This window comes from Pimephales promelas, chromosome 5 (assembly GCF_988280905.1).
Source record: "Pimephales promelas chromosome 5, fPimPro1.hap1.1, whole genome shotgun sequence".
NCBI lineage: Eukaryota > Metazoa > Chordata > Actinopteri > Cypriniformes > Leuciscidae > Pimephales > Pimephales promelas.
This window is the reverse complement of record NC_142773.1, coordinates 13,121,999-13,142,097: the sequence shown is the minus strand read 5'-3', so window position 1 is coordinate 13,142,097 and position 20,099 is coordinate 13,121,999. Positions and strand designations below refer to the sequence as shown.

Genomic DNA, 20,099 nt, shown 5'->3' with positions numbered 1-20,099 from the left:
CTCCCGCCGATACGTCTGACGTCATGACGTTGTTTCGGAGTTCAAAGCGACGCGAATGAGAGGAAGCCTCGAGATGGAGGCAGGGGGGGCAATTTAATGCAAAAAATATAAAATTTACGCGTACTTTGAAGACAGTTGACATTTCATTTTCAGAAAGAGAGACTACAACAGTCTCCACAAGGAAGAGTCGTGTGTTAAATTTAGATATATAGACTCAGTCAGCACTGGATATTTTGGGTGAGTTTCTCAAGTATTGACCGGGCGCCATTTAAACACGCTTTGCGGGACACAGGGAAGAAATAACCGCTCTCAGCCACACAATTATCCGCCTCAGTGGATACATTCTGCTCTCAAATAAACGTTTTTTTTTTAAAAGGAGATTCTATTCTCATTTTGGTAGACGGCGGAAATGTGCCGTGTTTGTGAGGGCCCGTGGTAGCGTCAGGTATTGTGTTAGCTGGCTAACGGCTAACCGCTAACAGACCTCGAACTGAAGAGACATTTACGACCTCAAACAAGAGATTACAGGTATAAATTATGCATCAACCGACAATTTACGTTTTTGTTTTAGTTTCTGCATTTAAGAGATACATGTCTTTAATACTTAAGATTTGTTGGCTTTAAATTTGTTTGTAATTGAGTTCTGCATTATTACATCAATGCGGGATGTAACGCCACCTAAAGAAAACACATGCAACTAACTTAAAAAATGTTTTACTGGTGTTCACAAATACGTCAATGTTACCCACATGACTGAAGATTTTCTAACATTTACATTGCTTTAAGTCGACTCGGAATGTATTTGCGAAAAAGACATTGGATGGACAAAATTCGTTCCTACTAACTTACTGCTAAAGTGTACTCTTACTAATTATTTGTACATTTATATTTAAATTTAATCAATCACGCATACATAAAGCATCCATATTATCATGCATCAAAATACACATTTAGTCACAGACAATGTTCTGACTTTTATTCTGTTAAACGTATTATTTTTTTTTTCCCATTTACATTTCTGGTAATTTACTTTGTTCAGAAGAACTGGGTTTTTTTGATTGTATGTGTAGTGCCTGTAGTGTGTATAATAATACACTGGATGATGCACAATATGCTGTATGAATTTCTTGGTCTCTGTGAGGGTGAAATAAAATAAAATATGTTTTTCAAAAATTAATCATTTGCACATGCTCTAAGCTGGTTAGGGTACTCCGGGACAGTGCTTTGCCAATGCTATTGGTTCAGGATGCAGATTTTACATTAGATATCAAGGGGTGACACAACACACTGGAGAAGTTTATTTTTTATTTTCAAACCTAAACATTTACTTTGTGAAAACGTCAACCAGCATAATAATTTCACTAGTATCTACCAAATGACAGATTAATTTGCCCTGAAAGAATACAGAACTGGTGACCCACCTGTTGAGAATAACTGCCATAGACAATAAAGGGGTCCAGAATGGGATTGGACTTAAGCCATCCTGACCACTGCACAATTTTATTGAAACAAAATTATAGTCTTCTTTAATATAATTAAATAATATTTTATAATTAAGTATTTGTTAAGATTATTTTTTTTCTCAGAAACCTGTTCATTGACATCAGCGGTATTATTCACTCTTTTAACAGAGCAGTTTTAACAGTCCATTTGACTTACAGTAGCTACTTGACCTCGGTCAGCTCTGATGGCATCTAAACAGGTTACCAAAGGTGTTTGTATTGATAAAAGTAATCCATTTTGTATCTCTTTATTGTATGAGTGAGTTGCATCAAGAAACTGACCTCTTTTACAAATGTGGCATTAGGAAGTTACAGAATGCAATGTTTGTTTGCATTTTAGGTTTTAAGAATAAGTACTCGCCAACATTGGTACAAAGCTTTTTGCAGTCACACTATGTATTTCTTACATTCTAATTACAACTGAAGTATTTACAAAAAATATATATATCTGGTGCTATTAGGATAATTAAGTATAAGTAATTTAGTTTATTTTTTGCAATGAAATATCCTACCTGGGAGTCGAGCCTCTTAGCTACCTTTGATTCCATAAAACACTGATCCAATGCCATCTTTGTGTGTACACTGTTGTTTATTATTATTGGAAATTTAGTGGAATAGGCACTACTACTATTTAGACCTTTTCATTGATCACAATGGTTTTAACTGGAGGATGTTTTTAATGAGAGTTGAAAGAAGGATAACTATTAATACTGTGATCTTCTAGGATTTTTCTCTTTGTGCTGCTTTCTTAAAAGTTGAACAGGGTAACTGTCCGTTTTCGCCTGTGTTTAAGTTACGCATTAATATCTGTTTTAGATGCTGCCCTATTTTATTCATGGTTAAGTTCATTTTGAGCATGGATTGTTTTTCCAGATACTCAGTACCAACAAACATTGATGTTAGTTCTCTGACATGTTAAATAAGTAGAATTATCCTGCCCTGGAAAAGGTTTCTAAAATTAACTTGGGGTTGCTTTGAAATCACTTGCACCATGCCATAGCTTGGATTTGGAAGTCAATTTATAATTACGTTAATTTCTTTGTATTGATTACAAAGTCTTTACCCTATTGTGTGTACTGATGTCTATCTTCACTTAATTACTGTTTATTCTTTCCGAATACTCTTTTCACATCCTGAAGAACCATATTGATTGATTGCAGTATCTATTTTATGTTGTTGTTGCTTAAGTTGTGACATGTAGTTCACATTTTCCTTGTGCTGTAGAATAAGATGTTTCGGTAACGCTTTACAATAAGGTCGGTAGTTAACATAAGTTAGCTACAGGTTAATATGAACTGCACATATACAGCATTTATTGATCTTTGTTAATGTTCATTTCAACATTTAATAGTGTTTTATTTAAATCTTGTTAACATTAGTTAATGCACTGTGAACTAATAGGAACAAACAATGAACAGCTGTATTTTTATTAACTAACGTTAACAAAGATGAACAAATACAGTAACAAATGTATTACTTATTATTAGTACATGTTAGTTAATACATTAACTAATGTTAACTATTGAACCTTATTTTAGAGTGTTACCGATGTTTCTTATTCACCAGTTGTTGGTCTTATGGCACAGATGTCATTTTTGATGTTAATATCTTTTCTGTCTCTCTGTATGTTACATTTTCCATTGACCTGTGCAATTGGTTAAGTTTTGTTCACTTAAAGTGAACCGATGTAATAAACCTTAAACTCGTAGTAAATGTCCTTGCCTTCACATCTTCAGGTGTCAAACATGGCGACTGACATTGGCTCCCCTCCCCGGTTCTTCCACATGCCCCGGTTCCAGCACCAGGCTCCCCGGCAGCTGTTCTACAAGAGGCCAGACTTTGCTCAGCAGCAGGCCATGCAGCAGCTCACTTTTGATGGCAAGCGCATGAGGAAAGCTGTCAACCGCAAGACCATTGACTATAATCCATCCGTCATCAGATATCTTGAGGTATAGTCCTGAAAAACAATTAACTAACAGAAACAGAGCATCCCTCCTTTAGCAATCTGAATATTTGGCTAATTGCTGTATTTCAGAATCGATTGTGGCAGCGAGATCATCGAGATTTCCGTGCCATTCAACCAGATGCAGGCTGCTACAATGATGTATGTTTTACTACTATGCTCAGTCCTTGTATGTTTCTCCTTCAAGTTCATATATCTAATAAAATACTTCCTTTTCTTGCAGCTTGTTCCTCCAGTTGGTATGCTTAACAACTCTATGAATGCTGTTACAACAAAGTTTGTCAGAACCTCAACCAATAAAGTCAAATGCCCTGTTTTTGTTGTGCGGGTAAGTATTTTTTTATTTTACAAAGTACGTTAATATGTAAAATACATTAATTTGTTGTATAATCCACATAAAACCAAGTCCTTTGATTGTTCTAAATATTTCCGTATCTTTTACATCCCTTCTAGTGGACTCCTGAAGGCAGGCGACTTGTAACGGGTGCCTCCAGTGGGGAGTTTACTCTGTGGAATGGGCTCACGTTTAACTTTGAGACAATTCTGCAGGTAACCAGAGACCATGTTTTTGATTTGAGGCACATCACCTTGCTTCAACCTCATAAGCTTGCTAAGAGGCCCTTGCTTATCAAATTTTCTTCTCTTCGTTCTCATAGGCTCATGACAGCCCTGTCAGGGCAATGACCTGGTCTCACAATGACATGTGGATGTTGACTGCCGACCATGGAGGTTACGTGAAGTACTGGCAGTCCAACATGAATAACGTCAAGATGTTCCAGGCTCACAAGGAGGCGATTAGAGAGGCCAGGTCTATACACAATCTACCATTTTCTGTAGTTAACCCGAGCCTGTTACTGCCCCTGCAGTGGCAGGGCTCTGCCTGTAGGGGGCTCTCCTCAGTGCTGTCTGTTCTGAAATACTCTTCCCTGTGCTGCTCAACGTTCATGTCCTTTATTATTGACACGTTTGTGTGTTGTTGTTGCAACACTGCATTTATTTGTCACCTGTGGCTTATGAGTTATGTATCCTCATCTTTTATATACATAATTACTGTACAGAAAAGGTGTATTTCTCACACTTTTAAATAAAGTATTTCCAATTATTTATATTCTAAGGTGATGACACATGCAGTCTAGAATAATAAATAAAAAACACGTCCGTTTAAAAGACCCTCGGGGACTAACGTGTTTGTTGGAAGGGTTTATGGAGCCTCCGTATTGGAGATGCTGGACTCTTGTTTTGTCCTTGCGCTGGTGTAATTGTAGGAAACCTACACAATTTTAAGTTTCAGTTCACAATGGTTTAACAATGAGACAGGAGCTGTGCTGTCCCGACTGGCCATCAGAGTCTGTGCCACACTCTCAGTCAGTCCCATAAAACAAGTCTTCCCTAATAAAAATACTGCCTCCAAATAAAGATTTTATTTAAGAATAAATAATATTCACTTCGATGCAACTCTTACGGGTATAAATGCACATGGCAACATTTTCATATACAGTGAAAACCAGGTTTTTTTTTTATTCACTGGCACTCCTTTTCATTATGTTAACTCAGACACAATGCAGGGCGTGTGAAGTTCTTTCTGATGCAATAAAATGCAATTTCACCTACAATATTTAAAAACAAAAGGAAGCCACAAATTTAAAGCCAGTGTAACCAATTTATACAAATGGATCATGGGTTGAAGTAAAACCTGCTGAAGCGAGGCTTTTGCTTACTTCAGTGGTTCATTTCTATCTTAAGAACATTTGAGCACTGGTACTTCATGGTGTTAGGTGGTGTGATAATTCTGCTTCATTTGTCTGTAGAAATAGTAAAGTAATGGTGTGTTTTTGGAGGTCAAAGAGTGAGTTGGTAAACTGAGGCAGGCTCAGTTTTGCCAAATGCTTGAACCAGCTTGTGTGCCCTCTGGAAGGAAGAGTGGTCTGTGTAGAGATGATTGTTCAAAACCTACATGGTTGTGTTCTAATTGAACTAAAGTAAATATTTTTAACATGCTCATTCCTATTTCTGATGTTGTACGGCAGGGCTCAGAATACAGGGAAATGAATGGCCAGTTTTAACTATTGCAATCCTTTAAGCATATGTGCTGTCTATGAGCAGCCCACATAGTTTTACCATCTGATTGTATTTGTGTTTTTTTTTTTTTTTTTAATTAGAGGTGTGGAAAAAAAAATATGCGAGAGTATAATAGGACTGTTCTGTAGAGTGAGCTGTCTGCTAAGGAGATGGATTGTTCCTTGTCAGATCAACTCAAAGCGGCCCTGTAAGATGTCCAACCCACAGAGAACTGCTATGTTATCCTTCATTGTTGATTCTCTCCCTGCTGTGTCTTCAGTTTCTCTCCTACGGATAATAAATTTGCCACTTGCTCTGATGATGGAACTGTACGCATCTGGGACTTTCTCCGCTGTCATGAGGAAAGAATTCTGAGAGGTATGTCATATAATATGTGGAGATATTCACAAATGCTTTCCTTTGAGCAAAATTACACTGTCATCTGGGTTCACAAACACAAGTCTTCATGTTGTCTTTCACACAAATCTGCACACTTTACCATGGGCTGTCGGTATCAGATTCATGTTTTTGCTTTGATTTGGCAGTTTTTATGGGTCTGCAATTTAATATTTATTAGAGCTTGGTTTTGAGATTATTACTAATATTTTACTGATAAATCCTTTTTTAAAGTACCTATTAATGCCAAAGATACAGTTTCCTGTGTTAATAGTGTTTTGTGCACCTTTTTTTTTAGGAATTAATGCATTTTCTTGTGGAAATTTAATCCATGTAAACATGGGGAAAAAATTAGCTTTCTGTATGAGCATTTTATTGTTTGTATCGGCAAACTATTGCATCTTATAATCATGTGTTTTAGGTATTAAAGTTTTGTTTAAAAAAATAAATAAAAACTAATAATGTGGTGCCCTATTGCCGTACTACTACAAAAAAAAAAAAATTGTAGTAGAAAGGTTTAGATATTGTTTAAATATTTTTTTTTTTTGGGAAAAAAAAAAAGATTAAGAAATTATCTTACAAAATTAGATTATCAAATCTACTGATTATCAGTTATCTTAAAAAAAATCTAACCTTTTGTCCTATGACTTAAGATTCTTATAGCTAAACAGAATAAGCATTAAACCATCTCTCATCATGTGTTGCTATTGAAAGTCACTCTGTAGTACAGAATCAAATGCAAATTTGAGTTTGGCTTGCAGAATCATTACGCACGTTGATTTTCTGATCATTTTTCTTTTCGGGCACATTTGACCAATTCCAAACCACATTAATCTCAATAACCTACTATTCATTTCCTGTTTAATCATTTACAAGTATAAAATAAGCCAAAAAAAAAAAAAGATTTAACACTGTCCAATGGACAGTGAAATGTTGGTTAGACAAATCATTGGAATTGAATCATTGGGTCAGACAAAAGCGGGTCGAGAAGTAAAGACACGTGTTCACTGCAAAAGAATTAAGTGTGGAACAACCAGGAATGCTTTAGTCTCCAGTGCCACCATTTTCCAGGACTGCAACCTCCCTGGAGTCTCCAGAAGTGCAAGGTGTCAGGATCTCAGAGACGTAGGTTAGGTAAAGCCACTTAATAAGAATCACAAGCTGAAGTGTTGTAAAATACATGGAGGCTGTTTTTTATAGGCTTTATAGACAGACGGATTGAGAATGACTCTTTAAGAACCAGCAACACATCCTCTTGTACCACTGAATAATTCATCTGCCAGTAAGTTTTGTGAGTTCATTTTTTAGTCCACCTCTGCAATACAGTCTTCAGGGTAGGAGGGAGGTTGCAGTTCTGGAAAATGGTGGCGCTGTAGACTTAAGGGTTCCTGATGGTTTTTCACTTAATTCTTCAACTTAATTCTTTTGCAGTGAACGTGTCTTTTCTTCTCCACCTGTTTTTGTCTGACCCAATGAGCATTTCACTGTCCAATGGTCATGCCTTAAATGCAATTTATAGCATTTTATCCTTCTCATGGAAATTTAATTATTTTATTTTTTTTTTACTTTTCAGCCCAAGTTAAATCTTTTTTGGCTTACTTTATCTGTAAAAGAAACTGTGCCTAATAATTATGCACACTTTCATTTCCAATTTTCCAGCCTTCCTGAACAATTATATATCACTTATAAATGATTAAATACAAAAGTAATAGTAGTTATCATTATTAATGTCATTTGGAATTGGTAAAATGTGCCTGGAAATAAATATATGATTAAAAAAATTCAACATGCCTAATAAGAACGTACCTTCTGCAAGCACTGTAGCCTTTCTAAACCGCCACTTGCCTGTATCGCTCGTTACAATGTACTTTCTGTTTTAGGACTTTGTTTTTTGCTGCTCACTTCTGTTGACTTTTAGTTTAAAAAGTGTTGATCCTTCTGGCATAATTAGAAATATTTGTGTTTATTACAATGTAGTGAAGATGAGGCATTTGTCATACCAACAACATACTAATTTATGTATGCAAGACATGCATAACCTGACCTGTCATCATTTTCGTAAAAGAAAATCCATCTTAAATGCACAGACATCATCACATGGCAATGGGCTTCTTGTTTGGCTTCAATAATACTGAAGAACATGGAATACCTTAAACTACTTTAAATACAAAATTGAAAGAAAAAAAATGCCATTAGTTGACACATGATGACCATTGTGGGACTTAAGGATTTTAGTCTATTATTATTGTTGTTGTTGTTTAATAATCAGTTCAATAACAGTACCAGTCCTTTTAATCTCTTTGGGTTTTCTTGTGTTTGTGTGTCCTGTGTTATTGGGACAAAATGTCCCCACAAAGATTTATTATCCATTTATTATCCATTTTTTTATCCACGAGAAGGAAACAGCTTATAAATCATACTAAGTGATTTATATATATATTTTTGAAAATGTAAAAATGCAGAAAGTTTTCTGTGATGGGTAGGGTTAGTGTAAGGGGATACAATATACAGTTTGTATATAAACAGTATAACCACTACATCTATAGAAAGTCATAAAACATGAAAACTGAATGTGTGAGTAATGCAAAAAAAAAAAAAATAATAATAATAATTATAATGTGAGTGACAGGGTATGGAAGCTTTGTGGTAAAATAAAACATTAAGGGTTTTTTTTATGTTTTATTAACAAACATACCAAAATTGGTATGTTGATTTTATATTTAGTTTATATAAAATTGGTTTATTATAAAATCAACATATTTGGTTTGTTGATTTAGGGGTTATTGGCTGTAGGTTCAAAAATTGTATCCTTTGTCCTGTAAAAATTCAAGTCGAGTACTTTGTGTACTTTTGAGAGGTCAAATATTTCAAACAAGATGCATATATTTTTTAATGCTAGTTTACTTTAAGGTAGTTTCAAGTCTATGTGCACTTCAATAGTGTACCAGTTAAGACAGTGACAAAGTGACCTGAAATTTAAGCAAAGAGAAGATATTACTTTCACCTAATTAATGACCCACTGGATCTATGATTTAAATATTAATGAATTAAAGAAGGCACAATATTGTCAATTTGGCAGTAAAAAAAGACTGGGGGAAAAAAAAGGGACTGTAAACAAATAAAGTATTGCATGAATGTGATTAGCATAGGTTTTATACATCGTAAGACCTTTCACATTATATTAAATTTATCTCCAGTTTTTGTTGTTGTTTGTTTTCCTGAATGCTACGTGTCTTTAAGATATAGCACTCTCCCTATTACAGTCATCTAGAATGGGCCTAATTTTTATCATTAATAAAGCATCATTTCTTTTTTTTCTTTTTTTTTTACTTTTTAAGTTACTTTTTAATAGATCTCACTGATTTGCATAAAAACAGAATTTGCATTCTTTTACAACAGGGATGTTCACTCCGTTTAACTGTAGGCTTTCTTGCTTTACCTCATGTTTGCAAACACACAAGTGTTCATTCATCTGTCAACTAAACATACCGCTAAGGATTCATGCAGCTTTACCCAGACATAATATAAATTAATTAGCAAGCTCATGCTTACTTGATTATTTTGGGCAATGTTTTTGTGGCTATCAAATAATAGCATTATTTAAAAGGGCACATAATATGATTGTCAAAGTGTCCCGTTTGTCTATGAATTTTGTTATTTTGCTAATTTTATTATTTAGCTAATTCAGTGGCATGTGACTTGATTAAGAGTTTAATCTAATAACATGTGTTTTGTTCTGGCTGTTACTTAGGATGGCTTTGCTCATTATAGAGTAGTAAAATATTATGGCATTTGATACATATAACTTAATGCTTAATTTGTGATCAAAATCAATAAAACTCTCAAGTAACAATGTTTTCCTGAAATATTAAAGAAAAATATTTGCAAATACACAATATGTTTCTCTTTTTATGTCACGAACTCATGCGAAACCTACATATGTTTCCAGGACATGGAGCCGACGTGAAGTGTGTTGATTGGCATCCCACAAAGGGTTTGGTGGTGTCCGGCAGCAAAGACAGCCAGCAACCTATCAAATTTTGGGACCCAAAGACTGGACAAAGTTTGGCAACACTGTAAGTTAGTGCGGTGGCAGAAGTCAATCTTTGTCTCCGTAGAAACTTCTCGAGTCAGGAGTTCAAGGTGTCAAAAGAATATACTTCGTTTCTATCAACAAAGCAGAGATGTCAGCTGATTTTCTAACAATTTTACTCAAAACTCATTTTTATGCAGTTTCTTCCAACCTGTATACACTTTGCTCAACAAATGGTCTTTCGTTGGGTCATTTCACGATATAAGTAATTTTATCAGGGAAATTTCACAGTTATCAATACTATTGTTAACTAATGTAAGAAAAGGGTCCTCAAAAAAATTACACTTTAAACTGTCAGCAGTACAATAAGAACAAAATCGTATTACAAACAAAACTGAAAAATAAATACAACACAATGAAAATACAAATTAAATAAACAGTGTTTTAACTTCAGGAAGATGCACCAACTGTGGTATTCAGATGAAAAATAACACTGCATAGTCTTAATGTACATATTGAATATAGATTCATTCTTATTAAAGCTACTTAAGAAAATCACTCACTGATTTGACTGAAAAGCTTTTGTCATTTGTTGTTTGATTATCATTAATGACAATGTATGACTATATTAGTCATCTTTATTTATATTGCGTTTTTCACAATACAGATTGTATCAAAGCAGCTTCACAGTGATAACATGAAAATAATTCAAGAAGTTTGTTTCTAGAGTTGAATTGCGTCATCGTCCACATGAAGTAACGCAGATCGAAAATATTGTTGGATAATTAAATGTCCAACCCCAAGCAAGCCAAAAGCCAAGGCAAAATATTTGGCTGCTGTCAATTTAAGAGCTAATGCACTGATCCACCATCTGTTACACGTGTTTTATTTTTTTTAGCTGTGCACATTCACTCATTTACTGTGTACATTACCCACAGCGTTTACGTGAATAGGCTACTCCAAAAAGACATTTCGACATTTTTGTGTACGTTTAGGTGCGTATCTGAAGGCCATTTGCATATCCGCATGCGGCTCAATCTCGAACCGTCACAACGCTCACTTATTTGGCCAATTTGGATGTTACGCTTGGGCTTTTAGGGAGCAAAGCAAGCCTACCGCTGTGAAGGAAATAATGGTGTGTTGGACGCAATGATCATTTTACCTTGACTATCTTGTTTTCATAATCGTTGGAAGCCCAAATAAAAAAAAAACGATTAATTGCACAGTCCTAGCTCTGAGCTACTAAAAGGGAGACAGTGCACTCTATGACTTGAGGCCTTCTGAGTGTTACACTGTAGACTGAGAAATAAAACCATTCCTATATGTTTAATAATATATAGTTCTAATAATACACGTTAAAGCTGCCGTACGCAATTATTCCTCTTTGTCGGGTACACAGAGATGGCACTGTCATCTCTGTTCGAAAGTGCTGTGAGAAAAGGCTATAAATCTCAATCTCCAACATCCTCACACGCAATATAGTCTACTAGCCGAGACTCCTTCTGTGTGTGTACAGATGTGACGTAATGACGCAAAGACATGCTCGAATCTCAAGCGGAAATCCACCAGTACCACTGGAATTAAAAACATTATTACAAGCTTACCGCTTTGAATCGAGCTAAGGCAAGCAGAGTTTTGAGCACTGGCTGGTTATGTATTTTCTCAAATATGTATTTTGGATACTTTTTAACCCCCCTAAAAAGCTACGGACTGCAGCCTTTAGAAATATGCTAAATCAGCAGACTGTAAATGATTTGATAAGAGCTACTTCGATGTATTACGCCATTTAACAATAAAAATGGTTTTAGCTGCTTTTAAATTATTTTTATGCTCAAGTGTTGGAGTAATTAATCAGCTAAAACAGGTTAAGTGTGGCTATTAATCTTTCGGTTGTGTTTTGTCCTCAGACATGCGCATAAAAACACTGTCATGGAGGTGAAGTGGAACCTCAATGGCAACTGGCTGTTGACGGCATCACGTGACCATTTATGCAAACTGTTTGACATCCGCAACCTCAAAGAGGAGCTACAGATTTTTAGAGGACACAAGAAAGAAGCCACAGGTATTATAATCCTAATGAGAATGTGTATGAATGGCTCTTGTGGTGGTGAAGCAGTTTAGTCTATACTCATGCTTTCGACTTCTGGTTGCAGCTGTTGCCTGGCACCCGGTTCATGAAGGCATGTTTGCCAGTGGCGGCTCTGATGGATCGCTGCTGTTTTGGAATGCAGGGTAAGCTCAGATCAGTTCAGATCCTTTCTGTATCCATAATAGTCAAAATTGAAAATTGAATCAAAATTATTTACTTTGTCGCATGTTATTTGACTGACTGCTAATCTGGTTGAAATATTTTGCTAGTGTGGAGAAAGAAGTGGGAGGAATGGAGATGGCTCATGAAGGAATGATCTGGAGTTTAGCCTGGCATCCACTGGGCCACATCTTGTGCTCTGGGTCTAACGACCACACCAGGTGAGTGAGTGTAACCAAACTTTCATGTAGTTGACAGGGTTGTTTGTTACATTTACTAAAATTTTAGTTGCCAATACCAATAACAGTGAAATTTCCCAATTCTCGATAATAATTGTTACATTGTTACATGTTGCCGCAAACAATATGCTATTTATTTATCACACTCCTTTATTTAGATTGAAATTTTAGTATATTGATAAATTAAATAAATTCCATACAGTTAAGTGTACAGTCAGAAACAAAGAAATTAAAATTTAAATGCAATAGATCTTAGCTCATTGCTCTGCAATCACTCCCTCAGCAAATTTTGGACAAGGAATCGGCCAGGGGACAAGATGCGGGACAGATACAATCTGAACTTGTTGCCTGGAATGTCAGAAGATGGGATGGAATATGGTTAGTGTTCCTTGACCTCTTGCAATTTGGAAGTCCTGTACATGTCATGTACTTATGAATTCATAATGCTTTATCCTGGGGTAATTCTAGATGACATGGAGACCAATAATGTTGCCGCCATTCCGGGCATGGGGATCCCAGAAACGCTGAAGGCTGCCATGGAACAAGAACAAAGTGGTTAGCACACACATACATGATCACAGTCAATATTATTGACATGTATTCATGTATATGTAGTTGCTTGATTATTGATAAATTGTGATTGTGTGCTTAGGAAAAGATATGGCAGCGGAGCCTGAGATGAGCATCCCTGGGCTGGATTGGGGAATGGAAGAGGTCATGCTGAAGGACCAAAAAAAGCCCCCGACTAAAAAAGTCCCTTATGCAAAACCTATTCCAGCTCAGTTTCAACAGGTCAGTATGATGGATGGACTTATACACATTATACATATGTTTTAGCACCATACTATGGTGGTTTGGATCTTGTGGATACAAATTTGGCTAGTTGTCTGTCCTTCACTTTTATCTCATTCAATAGGCCTGGGCAGAGAATAAGGTTCCAGCAATGGCTCCTGGAGAGGTTCCAAAAGAAAGGAAGGATGAGAAGAAAGTAGATGGCAAGAAGAAGACGCAAGCTGAGATTGAGCAGGAAATGGCTGCCCTGCAGTATACAAACCCAATGTTGCTCGAGGTCAGCTAATATGCTTATATGTACAGCTTTAGCATTGTGCTGTAAACATGTGAATCATCACTATGTTATGCATATCAACACTGGTTAATTATTTTTTGTTAAAAAACAAACAAACTTTTTGTCTGTAGCAACTGAAGATGGATCGAATGGCACAATTACAAGAGCAGGGAATGCCTCCCCCTGCAGGACAGTCAGGGCCAGTGCCTCCCTTTCCAGGGCAGGGTGGCCCGATGCCCCCTCCAGCACAAGGCTTCCCTCAATCTATGCCTCCACAACAAATGCCGCACAACATGCCTCCAGTGGGACCAGGTGGAATACCTGGTCCATTCATATCTTCAGGCCAAATGGGTCCACCAGGACCTATGCACCAGGGTCCTCCTCCACAGGGCATGATGGGACCTCCAGACATGCATGGACATCCACGTCATCCTGGCCCTCACAGGAATATGGGACCCCAGGGTCCTCCTGGCATGTCTGGCCCTAGAGGTATGCAAGGCCCCCCCCCTGGAGGAATGCCCCCAGGTTCTGGTGGACCTCCAGGCGGTATGATGGGACCACCACCGCGAGGACAGGGGCCTCCACAGGGAGGGATGATGCATCAGGACATGAGGGGGCCCGTGCCTCATGGAAACATGATGGGCCATCAGGGACCCATGCAAGGGGGTATGATGGGGCCTCCACCCAGGACTCATGGCAATATGCAGGGCATGGGAAATATGCATGGAATGGGGCCTCCTCCAGGTGGTATGCATGGACCACCAAACAACATGCAGGGGCCACCAGGAAACATGCAAGGACCTCCAGGCAATATGCAGGGCCCTCCACCATACATGCAAGGCAAACCATCACACATGGGTGATGGAAACCGAGGACAGTTCAACCAGGTGAAGAAACCGTTGGAATGAACACATCTGGGAATGTTTAGGACAAAGAGATGTAACTGAATAGATGTCAGAGTAGCTTCTGTTGCTAAATTTTGTGCATGTCTTTCAGGGACAGAATCCTGGGCCTCAGTCAATGATGCATGGAATGGGACAACAGGGTCCTAATGGGAAAGGTAATGCTCAGCCTCTTGAGGGAAGAAAATTACTCATATTAGGGCTTCACTATTCTGGATAAATTGAGAATGACGTTTTTTGGTTTCAAACAGAGATCACGATTCTCCCATGATTCCAAACAGACAACTAAACAAAATAACATGATTTACTAGAGGTTCTGATAAAGTATGAATTGCTGCAGTCTATTTATAATGTTTAATTAATCTGAATTATTTTACTTGTCAAACTTGGTTTGAAAGAATGACTCAAGGGTTCACTCATAAATAATTCACTTGTTTCATTACTTGATGAATCTGTTTTTGAACAAATCTTTTGAATTCAATGACATTTTTATCAGTCACTTGTCACCACCTGGTGGCTATTTACAGCACCAAGTTACTTTCAAAAGGTGATTTGCTCTTTTTTGATTGCTTCTGTAGACATCAGTGTTTTTATCCAAACTATAAACCTTTATCCTGGTACTTCTGTGATATGAATGTTTGTAGCAAAAATAATGATAATGTGTGATTGAAAAGACTCTATGGGAAGCTATTTCCTTCCTACACATGATAAATGCTTTTACTGGGTCAACGCCAAGCCAATGCAGATTTGAAGGTTTAATAGACACAGGCACATCATTGTCATTTAGAAATGGAGATCGTGTGGGTGTTTAAATTGAGATCGTGTTCTTTTAACGATTAATTGTGCAGCTCGTATGCAAGATGATATAATCAAAACTAGTGTGTGAAAGTTAATAGTGGCTTGTTTGTGCTCTCCTTGTCCGATATTACCAGGAGATGCTCCTCGAGGACCTAACCATCACATGGGACCCCCATCGGAGCGACAAGGCCCAGGAGGGGGTGGTCAGGGCTCTGATGGAGGCCAGTACTGGGGTGATGATGGGGGTTATCAAGAGGGCTGGAGAAGAGGCCCTGGGGGTTCGGGACAGGATTACTCTGGAGGTCACAGAGGAAACTCTGGAAACCAATGGGAGGGCCAGGAAAGGTTTCCTTCACATGATGGAGAGTACATGGGACATGACAGGTATGCTTCATTTAGCACAACACGAATATATATTCTGATTTTCTTAAATGTCTTGAGTCATATGAATTAGAATGTGAAATGTTTGTCTGGTGTCTTTACAGGTATGATGGGTATGAGGGTTCTGGCGAGGAGTTTGACCAGAGGCAGAGACGGCCACCGCGTGGAGATGATTCGTAAGTGTTGCGTGCAACCTCAGATTTAGCCAAGAATTGGCTTTACTGTGTTCTGGCAGAAAGAAAGAAATAATAATTCAAAATGATTCTTAATACTGAAACATGACACAAAAGTCTGAGGAATGCTTCCTTTTCTGCCAGTCGATCGTTCAACCGTTTAAAAGTATACTCTTTAAAGCATGAGCCTGTACAGACATGTTCTGATCTTTGACCAGGATTGTCCACTGATTGATAAATACTTGATTTTTTTATTGTCTGATTGTCTCTACAGATACAGGAGAGGCGGCCCAAGTGGGCGTGGTGGAATGGGCGGCTTCCAAGAGGAGTATGGCGAAGATGAGGGCTTTGATTCCCAAGAAGACATGGGCCAAGGATGGGGAGGAAGAGGAAGACCACGTGGTGGACCACCAAGAGGAGGTAGAGCGTATGCCATTCACCAGTCCTTGAGCTCACGTTGCGTCCATAAAAACTGAGGTGTCAGGTTTGAACGTGACATCTTTCTTTGGTGGTGTAGGAAGAAAGGGGCTTCTCCCAACTCCTGATGATTATCCCTCTTACTATGAAGGAGGAAGAAACCAGGAGGGCTGGGAGGGAGGGCGAGATTCAGGTAGAAGTGCATGAAGGGGATGCCAATAAATGTTCTTGTTGTTGCTGCAGTGCAGTAAGACATGCTTGAGCAAATTCCCATTTTTTAACTGAGGCCATAAAGTTGAGAGTACACTAAAAGATTTTAACCCACATTTTCCAGACACAGACATTTATTTTTTGCAACAACAATAAAGTCAGATGAAAGCCAAATTGGATGACGGGCCAGTTAGGTGTGAGGATTCCAACATAGTCTGTAACTTGCCTGAAACAAGGAAATCTTTTAGTGCAGGTATTGTAGTGAGAGCAGTGTCGTGAATGACTGATGAGGAGATGACAGGATGGGGTCTGTTTTAAAACTTGAGTATTAGATTAGGTGACAACAGGGTATAGTCTGTGGCCATCCCATAAGCTTACTTATAATTCTTTATGAAGAACGAAAAGCCCTCAGTGCCCATCTCTGACTTGTCTTGCTCCATTTTCCAATTTCTTTGTTGTTTAGATTCATTTTTCAGCACAGGGTACAAATCAAAACATACATGAAGCTTAAAACTGCTTTGTGGTAGCCACTTGAATTTTTTTAAACTTTTTGGACGTTGTCATGAGAAATTATTATACAGTAAATTTCAAGGCTCTTTTCAGGTGGATCTTGAAACGTCGTCTACACTTGATATAGTGGACAACATGTGCTTCAAGAAAGCAGATGTTGCATAATATTAACAGTAAAGCAGTTTGTGTCCTCATGTAAAGGCATAGTTCAAGCTTTACATTATGTTAAGGCATAGTTCAAGCCTAACATCAAAGATCCAATCAAATTAATGTTGGTGTGTATGTGTGTTCAGGTCATGAGAGTTATCGGGATGGTCAGCGGCCAGACCACAATATACATGACAGTCCATCTCCAGCCAGTAGAGAGCGTTCCTCCTCTTTACAGGGCATGGATATGGCCTCGCTGCCCCCACGCAAACGCCCTTGGCATGACGGACCAGGCACTGGTGACATGGACTCCCCTGGTGCAGTGCCTGATGACAGAGCAGGTGAGCGATGGATAAGTGACGATGACTTGTTTTAAAGGGGTCATGAACTGGCTTTTTATAATTTTTGATACTGTTGTCTGAGCTCAACTAATGACGTTTGTAAGGTTTTACATTCAAAAACATCATAATGAATAAGTAATAGGCTATTTTCTACCGGTTTTGCGCCTAGCTCCTGAAACGCTCGGTTTTTATAGGCTTGGAAGCTATGTTTAGATATTCGTTTTGCATATTAAAATGAGCTTCGACTCCCCGTCAGTCAGTTCATGTGGGGAATTGTTTTGTAAACTTCCAATGTGGAAAAATGGAAACCAGAATGATTCGCCCATACATGTTCGACCCAGAGTCTGATCACGAATCGCAGGATCAGTAGATATTAAACGATCTGTAACAATGTTATATTAGCAACATATGCAACACACTTATTTGAGTAAAAAATGTGTTTTTTTATGATTACTGTCGGATCCAATATACAGCATATATGCACAGCATTGTTTTTTAATCTCATTCTGTCTGCAAATCCAGCCTTAACCTGTGTCTTGTTTACAAATAACCTCAATATCTTGCACAATATCTTACCCACGCGAGCTGGAAGTTCATTAAGAATACATTTCAACCACGCATTCCTAAAATTGGAACACGAAGAAAGCTTATGCAGTCACTGTGTGTTTAACAACAGCGGCACTGTATCTCAGTCCGGTTTAGCGCCACATAGGCCAATGTTTTTTAGCCATAACTAATCACCCGCTACTTGGTGGGCAGGGCTACAGTAGTAGGCGTTGGTTTTCTTTTGTTGAGGCGGTGTTTCGCTGCTCTCTGACATCACAGGTTGGCCAATTCACAGATCCCTTGTATTACGATAAAGCTCAAGGAAAAATGTATTTCTCAATTCATGACCCCTTTAAAGTAAAATGTAGAATACGGCATTCTGTATACTAATATTATCCAACTCCCCATAGGTCGGCCATCACCAAGAGAGGAAGGTGGATATGGGCCTCCATCACGGGGAGGAAGAGGTGGATGGGGCCGTGGTGGGCCGCCTAACCCAGGCGGTCCAGGTCCCAATCTGGGTCCGAATGTCAGACGAGGGGCTCCACGTGGTGTTATGAGGGGCGGTCGCGGGCGGTAGTAGTGGTCACGCCTGCTTCTCAGGGAACACGGAGGCAAAACCACAATGAGGACGGGGGACAACAAAGAACCACACATCGCTACAAAATCAGCTTCCTTGAGGGTCTGGACAGTTTTGCAGGCTTGGACAGGTGTCTGGAAGCACTTCAGTATAAATCAGCGTGGAACCCTTAATTGGTGGCTAAGGCTTAGCTTTTTCTCTGATGTATCAGGCGGAAGGTGGTGGGTACCGGTTATCCAAGTCCAAATGTTTTGGCTTATGATGCCTCTTGCCACCTGATTGGTGTACTTGTGACACGTGGGATTTGTTCTAACCTTACGTCAATTGTGAGAATAATAACTGGGGACACATCATGGTGTGACGAGAACCATCTCTTGCAATGGACTTGTGTTTGTGGTCCAGGAAACTGTATTTGTGATGCATGGTACAACACTCTGTAGATGCTTAAGAGAAATCCCTTCCCTGCACTGAGCAGCTGACCTGCTTGGTGATTGGCTTGGACAATGGCAACTGAATTTGTACCAGCACCCGAGCCCCCTGTGTCTTTTCTTCTTCTTTTTGACCTCAATGATTCTGATGTATCAAACACAAAACATATTGTGAACCATCGACTTCCTCAGTCAGATTCTGTCAGCCAGCAAATGCAACTCAATCTAGGTAAAGGCCTCTAGTCATCGTCTTGAGGACTGTCTATTACTAGAGAAAAATGGTCTTTTGAATGTTTCGTTCCCCCAGTGGCTCAACGATGTTTATTTAATTTCTTTTTCATGTAAAATAATGGAGATAATATTTCTGTAACATTACCAGGCTACTCTGAGAGACGAAGCTGCAGACTTTGTTCCTATATGTACAGTTTGTCACAAAATTGTCATATTGTTTTGTCCTTTTTTTGTATGAAACCATAATAGAATGTGCAAAGTTTATGTAAACTCTCTCTGCTCTTGTCGTTACTTTGATTTCACCCACTCCTTTGTGTTTTTATTACACTGATATGAACTCTTGAAGGTGGGAGTGTCAGTCCTGCTTCTGGAGATCCATGTTCCCAACAGAAGCGTAGTCGCACAAGACTGAGATCCTCTATTAGTCATGTGCAAGTCAGTTCACAAACTTGATTATTTTTTTTACTTTTTATTTTCATGAGCTTGCATTTCCATTCTCCCTTCCAATCACACCCATGCAATTGTGGAAGTCAGTGGAACGAAAAGTCTAGCATGACTTCATTCCTTTCAACCCACCTCTACATGCATGTATTTTTTTAATTACTTCCAAAGCCTTGATTGGTTCAGATGTGTTTAGAGTTCATCTAAACTTGGTAGGAAGGTGGATCGCCAGGAGAACAGAGCAGCCTAGCTTTGACCCTGTCCTAACCAGATTTGACAAAGCAATAATAAATCTCTCAAGCTCTCTCTTCCATAGTTTTTGTCCTAATTAACCACAGAGAACTGCTCACATTTTGGGTTTTAGCTCTGCCCACACATGAAAAAGATTGGAAGTTATAAATAAAATTTATGTTTTACGTTGCACGTGTTGCAAGTGTGGGAAAATGCGTAAAGAGGGAAAACCGTTTTGTTATCCCAAGTTTTTGCCAT

At 38.4% G+C, this 20,099-nt stretch overlaps 1 protein-coding gene across 3 annotated transcripts; it reads left to right on the top strand.

Moving 5' to 3' along the window:
- The first annotated feature begins 29 nt into the window (after positions 1-29).
- Positions 30-19,439, top strand: wdr33 (WD repeat domain 33). 3 transcript variants are annotated; one of them, XM_089130993.1, is made up of 23 exons: positions 30-528; positions 3,239-3,451; positions 3,538-3,606; positions 3,689-3,793; positions 3,919-4,014; positions 4,122-4,273; positions 5,804-5,901; positions 9,869-9,995; positions 11,860-12,014; positions 12,106-12,184; positions 12,311-12,421; positions 12,723-12,817; positions 12,908-12,994; positions 13,092-13,231; positions 13,356-13,508; positions 13,637-14,392; positions 14,502-14,565; positions 15,340-15,589; positions 15,691-15,762; positions 16,034-16,179; positions 16,277-16,369; positions 17,190-17,384; positions 18,341-19,439. In XM_089130993.1, the coding sequence occupies exons 2-23, from the start codon at positions 3,248-3,250 to the stop codon at positions 18,508-18,510; spliced, it is 3,417 nt and encodes a 1,138-aa protein (XP_088987119.1). In that variant the 5' UTR covers positions 30-528; positions 3,239-3,247; the 3' UTR covers positions 18,511-19,439. The 3 variants fall into 3 exon arrangements, with proteins under 3 accessions (XP_088987119.1, XP_039505436.2, XP_088987118.1); XM_039649502.2 differs by lacking the exon at positions 16,277-16,369 and having other exon boundaries at positions 30-237; XM_089130992.1 differs by lacking the exon at positions 16,277-16,369.
- Positions 19,440-20,099: the final 660 nt, after the last annotated feature.

Bases quoted from the DNA above. Each gene is read 5' to 3' on its own strand.
- wdr33 (XM_089130993.1), top strand. From the start codon at position 3,248: ATGGCGACTGACATTGGCTCCCCTCCCCGGTTCTTCCACATGCCCCGG. The intron at 12,185-12,310 runs GTAAGCTCAGAT...ATATTTTGCTAG, and splicing joins CTGCTGTTTTGGAATGCAGG to TGTGGAGAAAGAAGTGGGAG. The intron at 14,393-14,501 runs GTGAAGAAACCG...CATGTCTTTCAG, and splicing joins ACCGAGGACAGTTCAACCAG to GGACAGAATCCTGGGCCTCA.